This window comes from Arabidopsis lyrata, assembly GCF_000004255.2.
Source record: "Arabidopsis lyrata subsp. lyrata unplaced genomic scaffold ARALYscaffold_8, whole genome shotgun sequence".
NCBI lineage: Eukaryota > Viridiplantae > Streptophyta > Magnoliopsida > Brassicales > Brassicaceae > Arabidopsis > Arabidopsis lyrata.
In genome coordinates, this window is record NW_003302548.1 from 2,617,905 (window position 1) to 2,629,474 (window position 11,570).

At 36.4% G+C, this 11,570-nt stretch overlaps 2 protein-coding genes across 2 annotated transcripts; both read right to left on the reverse strand.

Moving 5' to 3' along the window:
* Positions 1 to 1,586: 1,586 nt before the first annotated feature.
* LOC9299607 (protein PHLOEM PROTEIN 2-LIKE A8) lies at positions 1,587 to 4,167 on the reverse strand. Its single transcript, XM_002865241.2, has 3 exons — positions 3,591 to 4,167; positions 2,387 to 2,611; positions 1,587 to 1,950 (listed from the first exon to the last, which is right to left on the reverse strand). The coding sequence occupies exons 1-3, from the start codon at positions 4,070 to 4,072 to the stop codon at positions 1,668 to 1,670; spliced, it is 990 nt and encodes a 329-aa protein (XP_002865287.1). The 5' UTR covers positions 4,073 to 4,167; the 3' UTR covers positions 1,587 to 1,667.
* A 1,768-nt stretch (positions 4,168 to 5,935) lies between these two features.
* LOC9301362 (probable WRKY transcription factor 16) lies at positions 5,936 to 11,111 on the reverse strand. The gene is given in 7 exon segments (XM_021016196.1): positions 5,936 to 6,517; positions 6,619 to 6,723; positions 7,045 to 7,928; positions 8,019 to 8,795; positions 8,880 to 9,179; positions 9,263 to 10,382; positions 10,531 to 11,111. Coding segments are annotated over 7 exon segments (4,065 nt in total). The 5' UTR covers positions 10,893 to 11,111; the 3' UTR covers positions 5,936 to 6,000.
* Between the last annotated feature and the right edge of the window lie 459 nt (positions 11,112 to 11,570).

An 11,570-nucleotide genomic window follows, 5' to 3' on the forward strand; every position in this document is an offset into this window, starting at 1 on the left:
ATACTTCATCGCATACAATTCCATGGTTGCTTGTAAAACTTCTTTACTTCTGAAATACTGACCCTTACTTACAGAAGAAGACTTAGACGACGATCCAACTCCACCTTGATGATGCGTTTTTGGACTTTCTACCAAACGAACACGTCGTTTTTCTTCTACCAAAATCATTGGTGCTGCTTCTTCGTCAACATTAACATCATCATATCCATTAGTTGCAGCGTCGGGTTCCTTATTCAAATCGAATTTTTCTCTACTCCCAGTATTTTTAACTCCACCATTGAACGTCACACATAGCGAGATCATACTTTTCCTTTTACAATACGAAAGGAAATTACTTACCTGTCTGTTATTCATCATAACAACAGGAGGACAATCAACGCTAAGATCTGTGGGTAAGTAACTTAACTCCACATCACATGTACTCTGATCTATGCCATAGTCTTCTGTAACCAACACCTTTAACTCTTCAAAAGTTGTAGTCGATTCCAAATTGAGCAATCTCCCACGATTTTTTTCATCAACAACAAATCTCCACTCATTGTTGTCACAAAATCTCCACACACCACTCCTTACGTAGATGTGCATCTCAAAAAATAGGGCACAGAACGACAAATCTACCAAATTAGTCTAACCTTTCAACGTGGACTCAAAAGGAAGAGGTGAAAGAAGAAGACTTTGACGATTAGGGCTAAAAAACGATTTCACCCTATAGATTTTCGTTTTTAATTTTTTTTTATCTGAAAAAATTAGAATACGTATTCTAACCATCCTCAGATCGTAATCTAAACAATAAAAACGTAATATTTAATATATATTCAGTTTCCTTTTTGAAAGATTCACTTTCTATATTTAGGAATTCTAAAACTTTTCAGAAATTGAAATCTATATTATATTAGAAAACGGATTCTAAAATAATTATACGTTTTCTAACGTTTTTAGAACATGTTATAAATCGTAGAATGGATTTTCTGACTAAAATTAGAACATGAAGAAAAGCGTAGAATACATGTTCTAAGGATTTTTGGAAATTGTATTCCGGTCTTCTGAATTTGTTAGAACATGTACCTAATCTAAAAGTCGTAGAACATGTACAAAAATTTAGAATACAAACTCTGATTTTCGTAGAACATGTACAAAAGTTTAGAATATAAATTCTGATATTCGTAGAACGTTAGAAAATGTATTCTAATAATTTTAGACGAAACTTTATCCATCAAAAAATCAACTTTTTTTCAACTAAATCATCAATTTTTTTTTCAAATCATCTATAATCTTGTATATCTACATGTTTTTTTGGTAAAATCATTCAAAAAATGCTTAAAATAGAGAGTAGGGGTATTTTAGTCCAAAGTGACATTCTAAAAAAAAAAGTATATATGGTCAAACTTTTGTTTAGAGCTCCTTTATTTCTAATTTTCCCTTAATTTTAAGTTGGAAACTCATAAAAATCAGCAGAATAAATTAATATGTAAACATAAACATAATTAAAAATAAACCCAAACAGCAAAAACAATCATGTATTTAATTAAAAGATATTTAAGATAGAGAGTGCCACACTACGTGAAAAGATTGACTCAATTACTCCACGGGACGAATTACAGCACCTTTAACCAGGAGCCCCGTCTTCGCCTCCGTAGACTTGTGCTGATACAAATAGAAAGCAATCTTCAGGTTTTGCGGCTGTGCACGAAAACCCCGGCCTGAATATCGACCCATTCATTCCTTATGAGATCAACAAATTGCAATTCCCTCTCTTGCAGCTCGTTGCTATAGGGCACCATCAGTTGCACCTTCGCCGGGACATCCCATCTGGACATTGTGTCCTCTACTTTCACCACGAATACCACCTCGTACTTCGTCCCCGTTGTCAGTATTTCCGTCTGGCAAAATCCAGACACTTCTAGATAGTAATTTCTCTGCATCTTTGCGACTTCAAATGCCACCTCATCACTGAACATAATAAACCATCCATCAGGTCTTGTATAAGAAAATGATCGTCTTACTATAATTATCAATAGAATTTACCCAAAAGTTGTCATTTGTATTCTTAACGACATTTAAATTGTTCAAAGATTTGTCATAATCTTTATCTTGTATTTCAAATAATAACACTAGATATAAACTACTAGTTTTTAGAAATCATAGAACAAAAATGACAATATATTTTGACAATGATTTCAAAGTCAGTTCCTCAAAAATAGACTTTACTTGGAATTCCAAATCAAATAAAATATTTAATCCAATAAACTCCCGTCATCATCTAATATATAATGGACAAGATCGTTTATTCATGCATTATATTACGAATTGGTTTTAAATGGTATTCGAGTCATATCTTCCTAAAAATCATGATACAGTATTTATGAACTTGTAAGAAAACTCTTACTTGGGTGACTCGGAAATAGACACAAAGGTCCAATATCTTGCATTATGAGAACCACTTATCTTCAGTTCCCTTGCGTTGAACATACATCCTTGATGAATTTCTTCCTGCTGTTGTCTCTGAATTACTTTGGCATGTCCTCTCTTATCTGCTTTTCCTCCAATATGCTCGAGCACCCTCTTAACTTCCACGACTATTGAGTTTATGAATTCCCTATCGGTCCTGTCACTGTCAAACAACACGAGTGAGAATCTTTTCCCATAAATTGATGAACACTTAAGGTTGCGTTGTAGCCTTTTAGGAAGAAGCAGCCAATGGATAGCTTTTTTGGAGGCAAAAAGGAAGTTTTGGTAGATTGAACCTCTTTTTGTCAAGATGTCTTGACGACCGTACCTCTAATCCAAACATTTTCTATTAAAATTAATAAATTTTCAACTTAACGTAATAATTTATGCACTAACAAACAACTTGTGGGAATTTATATATATATATATATATATATATATATATATATATTTGAATGGGTCTATTAACTATACTCGTTCTCAAATGGTTTTTAAAAGCCATCGAACTTAGCAAGATATCATCGGTCAATGTATTGACCCTAGTAGGATGACCCAATATATTGTTGATCCTATCTAGCGAGAGACTCGGCAAGAGATATATGCCGATAAGAATCATCATCTCAAATTTGTATATATATGCCACATTATAAATTTGAAATATTTGACAAAAAAAACCAATAAATTTGAAATATGTAATTATGAATCAATCTAAGTTTTCGATGTTAGGCCGAAACCTTTGAACTACAACAACTACTCGGCCCAAACGCAACCTCAAGTGCTTTATTGGTTGGACGGTTCTATTTTCCCAAAGTCTAATTATTCGCCAACACTCTCGTAATTAACCTCCTTGATGCTTAATAATATATATGGTTCTGGAATCTGTCACCGGCTTACAATACGAGTAATTAACTAGCTAGCCTTTCTACTATGACATTACATATATAATCTCAAGACTTTCAGCAAAGTGGTTGTCAATTAGAGTAAAACATTATAAAGGCTTTAGAAAAAGTTTTCTTTTGGTGCCAATAAAAAAGATAATGGAAAAAGTTTTTTTTACCAAAATGATAATGGGACAAGTTTTGGATTTCGGTTTACTATGCCTAATATTTAAAGAAATAGAGAGAATAGGGAAACAAAAAAACCTTTTTTCTGGAAATGGCAAGCCAAACTTTTGGGAAACAGATGCTAAGGCTTCCTCCCATTTCCGAGTTCTTTCTGGATCGTTTTCATATCTGTTCTTCAGATTCATGAAATTTTCTCCAAAGTAACCTAGAAGATATTTCACAACAGAAGGTTCTACCTTGTAGAAGATAGGAATCACATCAAGATTGCCTTGATCCATGCATTCCTTAATCATTGCTAGCTCGTCCAAACACCATTCTGAGTTGGCATAATCTTTGGAGAAGATCACCAACGCAATTTTGGACTCTTTAATCCTCACAAACAGGTTCTGTAGATCCCTGCCCCTCAGCTCCAGTTCGTCTATGAAAACGTTTATATTTTCGTTTTTTAAGGTAGGCTCGAGGAAGCTGATGAAGCCTCTCCGCAGCTCTTCTCCCCGGAAATTGATGAACACTTGAGGCCGCGTTGACCTCAATACCATATCAGAAGAAGAAGCCGCCATGGAAAAACAGAGTTTTATCAATTCGTCTTTGTCTTACAAAGTTACAATATGCTTCGAGTCTTAAGCAAGTTGTCCGTTTGAAAATGATTTTTTTTTGTTAATAACATGTATTATATAGGTTTGAATTTGGATAGGGATACATCAACTTACAAAAACCATTACTCTATCTTTCTTGGTCAAAATGATCTTATATGTATGATTTTTTTTTTTTTTTTTTTTTTGGTATAGTTGGCTGGACAGAGTCGTCTCTCCAGTCATTTACAATAATCCAAGTGTCAAATTCAATATTGCAACTGGGAAGAATATGTCCATGATTGTCTTCAATACTGCTGTATTGTAAGTTATAAATCTTGTCAATTTTGACCACAATTGGTTCCATATATGAATCCGAACCGAAAGAAAACTACTGAACTAGAGCGAAATAGTATTTACATATATACCTAAATAATGTTTAATGCAAAAAACAAAACAAAATAATTAATTATGTTTAGTTAAATAAAATTTGTGTTTGGAATAGCAAGGAAGAATAGAGGAGAATACAACACCAAGCAGCACACACTAAGAAGTCTCTCTCGACGAGCCGCCATCAGGGCCGGTCCGGTTAAATCTGGGGCCAAATACGAAAAAAAAATTTGGAACATTTTTAAGAGATAAAAAATGCTAAAACATTTTTTTCGCCAATTATGGGGTATTAATAATTTTTATTTAATAATGTTTCTTATTTTTTGGACATTGTTTGCTAATTATAGGATTTTTTTGCTAATGATGGGGTATTTTTTTCTATTTATGAGACATTTTTGCTAATGTTAGAATTTTATTTTGCCAATTATGCGACCTATTTTAAAAATTATGAGACAATTTTGCTAATTTTTGGGGTTTATTTTACTAATTGTGGGTTTAAAAAAAAAAAAAAACGTTCCCACAAAATGGGCCTCAAATTACAAATGTATCATACAAATCTGTCAAGGGCCGGGCGCCCAACACAAATGTATCATACAAATCTGTCAAGGGCCGGGCCTGGCCGCCATTGAGGCGCCTCGATCATTCTCGGCTCTATGTCTTTTCCTTGTATAACAAGTAACGCAGCGGACACTAGAATGGTTAAACCGATTATACAAATCCGGTATCAGAAAAAGCAGAAAGAAAATAGAATGTTAAGATTATGAAAATTTTTAAATTCTGACAACTCCTTATAGATGCTTTTCAAAGACTTAAAAACTTAAAATCGCCAAAGAAATCTTCAAAAACTAATCTTCAAATCTTGTTGTCCTCTCACTTAGTAATAGTTAGACTTCGACAATGATAAAAATTGCTTCCTGATAATGGCATGCGGAGCCTGGATAGAGGTGGAGACAAACGACATATATCCGATAAAGAGGAGGTAAAATTAAACCAAATTTCGATCAAATCTGGTAGAAGAAAAAGAGCCTTATCGAAATCCATAATCCAGCAAACATGCAAAGCAAAATGTTTGGGAGTTTTTTTGTATTTTTTTTACACAAACTTCACTTTTATTAGGCTGAGCCACTGTAATGTTTTGGAGATATAAGAGGAAATGTAAAGCCTAAAGTTTCCCTAGTTTTTTAACAAAATTCTTAAGAGGTTGATTAGATGATTAATAAATATTTTAAAAACAAAAACAAAAAAAACTTACTTTAGTTTTGGATGGTTCTCCTTCGAAGACGATATGGAGGGGTTCTTAAAAGCCTATCTTCTAATATATATTCGGAATTAGAAGCAATATGGATCGCGATTGAACAAACTAACGACAATGATTTTTGAAACAAATTGTTCAAGCAGTGATATGAATATTCAACAACACGGGAGATTGTCATGCTTTTTCTTTTTTTCGATGCACCTGCGTTTAATTATATTTGTTGATTAAAACATTAAGCAAATTATTAACATTGCATAATAATAACAATGATTCACAGAGTTTTATTAGGTAAATTGGCCCCCATATCATCACTACTAGAGTTCCGCCCTTGGTTTTCCATGTTGCCTCCGCTGCTACTGTGAGATTGAAACATAGTCTGAGAATTCGACTCAAGCTTGTTGAGATCAGCGAAGAAATCCTCTGGAAATAATTCCGGTATTAAGGTATCTTCAACGTCATCATCGAACTCCATATTGTCCCGCCGCTCCATGTCCTCCTCCTTAATCACCATGGCCGCATAAGGAGGAGAAGCGGGAGAGGAAGGCAAATGGGATTTATCCGGTTCGTCTTTGTGTTGGGAGACTCTACATGAGTCAGAAGTAGTTACAGCTGAGCATTTGGAGGATGACGGGGAATGAGTGGAGCCGGCAAGAGCATTGCGTTGAGTGGGGGATGGATGGTTATGCTCAGAGATGTAAGTAATGACTAACATGTTTGGATCGGTGCGGCTACGTTCGACTTGTTTCCTAGCTGAACAACCTTTCGAGCTGGTACATTTGTAGTAATTCCTGAGAATCAAATAATTAATCTTTAAGTAAAGAGCAAAGACTTAATTAATCCTTCAGTACTAAACATCAAAGATATGTGTATATATATATAATGAATGTACCTTGGATAAGGAGAACCTTTGATGGGTTTTTGACCGTACTTTCGCCAAACCCATTGGTCAGCTACTTCTTCAATGGACCAAAGCACTTTCTTTGCCCTGCTCTTCCTGCATCCACCGTCAATAAAAACTCATTTTAAAAAATCTACAAAATGTATGAAATATTACAAAAAGTAATCTAAATACTTCAAACATTAGAGACCTATGTTACTAAACTTGGGAAAAAAAAACATAATGGTACTTCCGTAATGGCTATTGTAAACTTAGTTCAATCTAATAAAAGTATAAAACAGACGTTAGAAAATTTAAATTTTTTTAAAGTTACGGTTAACTACTTAATTGTGAATTCTCCCAATGAACAGAAACCACAAAGACAAGTCTACGGGTTTATATATTGAACTTTAAGAAATAAAAATAGAGAGAACTTACTTTCGGCGATTCTTTGAATGAGTGATCTCGATTTCCTTTGAATCGATCATGGAACTCTGAATATTGTCGACCAATCTGTCAGTCTTCTTTGATTCTGTATGGAGGATTTCTTTACCCATTTCTCGTTGCAAATTGTACATCACTATTTCCCCATTGGAAGATACACGTATGAGAGACCTATCGGCTAAGACCTTGAGCCCATAACTGACGTCCATGTCAATAATGTTAGCAATAAGTGGTGCCACCAAATCAATATCCTCGTCATTGAACAAACCTGCTAAGTAAAGAAATAAAGCTTTATCTATCTCCTGTAAACCATCATAACTGACTCTCAATACTTCTTCACCTTCATTACCAGAAACCTCCATCGGATCTAAGGACAAAACTGATGATGATATCTCGAGACTTGTATTGCAGTTTGGAGGAGTTATTACACGGACTCCACATCTTGTCACTGTGCAACTATCACCTAGAAGCCTTGTCTGATTGTTGACAGGAAAGAACTCAAAGACAACTAAATCAGCCCAGATATCGGGGTCAATTCCTTCATCAGTACTTGGACGCAAGTTGTCATCACAGAAGACAAACATATGATCCTTTTGAACAGCTTTCCCTAGAGCCCAACAATGCAAATTTCTTTCTATCCTATGAGAGTGGCCTTCCTTGTTTTTCCATTTGCAAATACAACTAATGCCAAAACCAGTAGCATCATAGTAATCCTCCGAAAATGCGACTTCCACCAGCATAGCAAAGCCCACAAGTGTGTTCCTCCAAGAAGGATTTAGTCGTGTCATTACAGAAGATCCTAGTTGCAGATCAAGTTTGGAATTTTGATTCGCATGTGAGGGCGCACAGAAGCTGAAAGCCAAAGTTTTGTTGAGTTCCTGTTGCAATAAATACATGATTAGTCAGATATAACATAAGGACTGGGCTGGATGTACATATCAGGTATTGAGACAAGGATGTAATATTACCTGTTGATGCTCTCTTGGTATGCGTTTCGCATTAGCCAGCGCTTGCACTAAAAAATTGCTGACCACTTTTGGACAGAGATCAAAACAATTACTAAGTGTGTAATGCACAGGAAGCTTCTCGAAGTCCACACGAATTGACTTGAGAGAGACACAACCATGTGCATTAAAGAGTTCTAAGCTTTGAGGAAGTTGTGGCACTTGTCTTACTGCAGTGCCAGCAAGATATAACTCTTTCAGGTTCTGTGGGAAACCCTGGATAGTCTCGAGCTCTGAGCAACCAGAAAGATCAAGAACTTTGAGAAGTTCTAAATTATTCATGTTTGGCAGACTTCGCAAACGAGCACAATCTTTCAGCTCCAAGCAAATAAGCTTGCCAAGATTTTGATTAGATGTGCTCATTTTCATCAGGCTTGTTAAAGGTTTGAGATCACTTTGCTCAAGGTTTGAGACTCCTGAAAGACCCGGGATTTCAGCTAGAAGATTCAAAAGCTCTGTGTAGTTTGGCTTAATAATGGAAAGTGGTAATTCTATTATACCAGTCCCCTGTAGATTCAGTGTCTCAATATTTGGGGGAATCTCTGGGAAACTTTTGATCTCTGTGCAACCAGAGAGATTTACAATTCGTAGATGTAGCAATTGACCTGTGGCTGGGAAACTCTGCAGTCTTGTACAACCTTGGAGATCAATTACCTCAAGATTTTGAGCTTTTAAAACATCGTCAATATCAACTAGTTGCTGGGAATGACAAAGCCTGATAGTTTTCAACATCTCCAGGTTCTAAGAAACAAATCGCCAAAAAAATAATTACAAAATCTGTCAAGTATAGATAAGGGCAAAAGACGCATATTTGATTTTGCTTACCTTGGTTCCACCCCAAAGTTTCTTAAGTTGGCTGTACGGCATGTTGATTTCAACAAGGTGTATAGGATCAAAATTTTGGGGCAGAAACTGCAGAGGATAGTTCTCCCAATGGAGGAGTCTTAGCTCATTAGGAAGAGAATTGAGAAAGCCTTTGAGGAAATTCTTTACATGATGGACTTCAGGATTGGAACTGTAAATCTTGAGCAATCTAAGGTTCAACATATTATCAAAGGCAGCAGGCTTAATATCAAAACTAAAGTTTGATGTGTCCAGAAACATGCCTTCGATCTCTTCAGGGCCCTGAAAGAATATTGGAAGTGGATTATATTAGGATGCTGGCTCATAAAATAGGTTCAATATAAAACTATCAAATGATTACAGACCTGAGCACGTTCCAAAGTTGTTTTGTGTTCTCCATTTTCTTTTTCTCCGTTATCTTCTAATAAATATTTGATGCTCCAAGGTTCCCACAGTCTGTCGCGCCTCTTAGTCTGTCTTGTTTCTCTATTTATTATATGTCGGCCAACATCTTAGATCAAGTTATGCATCCGCATTCGGTTTTCTGAAATAGTCACCAGACACTTCTCTACAAGAACATCGATTCCAACATGTGGAAAGAAACCACAACCCTCAAGCACTTGCATCACGTAGTCAACATTTTCTCCTTGGAAGAAACAAGCTATGTCCAAAAATATATCTTTTTCCCTGTCATTGAGTGTGTCATAGCAGCTCTTGATTGCATCAACAAAAATATTTGGAGGACGTTCCTTGAGTTGGAGGAATGCTGTCTCCATTTCTGGCGGTCTTTTCTTACCCTTCAGCTCTCTGCCATAGAGACTGAGAGCTAATGGATGGCCATTAGCATATTTAATAACTTTCATTGACACCTCGTGGAGATTCTGCTCTGCCATATCGTCTATAGACGCACACATAGAGAATAGCTGAAGAGCCTCTTTCTCATTTAAACCGTGAACCTCATATATTTGATTGACTCGACAAAGGCGAAACACCGATTTATCTCTGGAGGTTATGATGATTAGACTTTTGGGACCAAACCAGTCAAACCCTCCAAGAAAAGACTCCACAACCAGAGGACTACGCACATCATCGAGAACAACAAGAACTCTCTTATTGTTTAATTTGTCTCTAAGCAAGCTCAATTTCGTAACGGTACCACCAGCACCACCAGCATTTTCTTTCAAAAATTGTTCCTCCAGCAAACAATAAACACCCTTCTCTTGAATAGCTTTGCTATAGTCTTCGATAAAACAAGAAGCATCAAATTCGCCAGACATTTGGTCAAAGACCGCTTTAGCAAGTGTCGTCTTGCCTATGCCAGGCATACCCCAAATTCCAACACAACGGATGCCCAACGGTTGCTTGCAAACCATTTTCTCAATCTCCAGCAGCTTCGAATAGATTCCAATTCGTCCCTTATAAAAGGGCTTCTCATACACATCTCTGACAATCTCTTTTACAAGCTGGGAGTCACTACATTCCTTCCTGCGAGTTTTAACATTACATTTACATGTCAATGAAACAATACTTGCTCTGCTATTCATTTATAACTGTTTTCTCATAAGTAAAGCTTAAATTAAACCCTAATGTGAAAAGCTAAAGACAACGGAAGATAACAAAATAAAGCGAATACCTGGATTGGTGAACTGGCGATAAATCTCTCAAATCCAGCACGCTGAGCCATTCGCCCAGTAATGGACTCTCGCCGTACAACACAGGAACCACCACATGGTTCTTGTCCCTCTGGCACTCGAGAACCTTCACGAAGTTGTGGCATACTCTAGTTGGCTCACAGATTCTGGATAAAACCATCACAGAAACGCTAGATATCTCGATCTTTGCCTGCGACTCCTTGGAAAGCAGATCATCGCTATCTACATCTATGATCACACTATTTATGCCTTTCCGGCGGAGAGCTTCGGAGAGGTGGCTCACGAAAGAGTACCGTACCTCAGATACGCAGCTGATGCAGACCAATTGCTCACTATCGGCCATGATTTCGTACCTCTAAAGTTAGATACCTTCGATTTTGGCGGTGAGGATGCGTCTGGGTCGCACCCGAAACCAACTCTGTTAAACAATTTGTTGGTGTTGTGAAGACCGAGTTTTAGAAGCTGCTGAGATCTTTGTTTCAAGGTTGAGAGAGAGTTTGGAGATCATCAAAGTAATAATTGAAGTTAATGATGTGTGAAGCTTGGATTATAAAACTTACTAAGAAAGGGAGAGATTGTTGATGTATTCTTAATAAGTTATATATCAAGATGAAGAGAAACAGAAAGCGGCATTTATAGAAGGCAAATAATAAAGATGAAGCTGTTGAAGCAGTCGTTGTACTAGTTCAGAGTACTTCAAGAAGTAGTTCAGGGGAACAGAGCAACGTGAAGCGAGCATATGGAAATTGGTAAAGTCGGTCTATGGTGGTTGGCTGTGAATACTAGAAGCTTGGAGAAGATTCTAGAAGACTGAAGAGTTTCCTTTTCATAGGAGGAAAAGGAAACATGAAGAGAAAGGACAATTTCCTAATCCTTAAAGAAAAAGGAAATTGTCTATTCCTATTAGTGTTAGAATAGGAAATCGGCTTGTTGTATATCCACGACCTATTTAGTATAAATAGGGTGCTTAGGCTTTAGAAAAGCTGAGCACCAAGAGAGAAAGAGAATTCTTAGACATTAT

Bases quoted from the DNA above. Each gene is read 5' to 3' on its own strand.
- LOC9299607 (XM_002865241.2), bottom strand. From the start codon at position 4,072: ATGGCGGCTTCTTCTTCTGATATGGTATTGAGGTCAACGCGGCCTCAA. The intron at 2,612-3,590 runs GTTTTTTTGTTT...GTTGTTTGACAG, and splicing joins TTGCCATTTCCAGAAAAAAG to TGACAGGACCGATAGGGAAT. The intron at 1,951-2,386 runs GTAAGAGTTTTC...TATTATGTTCAG, and splicing joins TCTATTTCCGAGTCACCCAA to TGATGAGGTGGCATTTGAAG.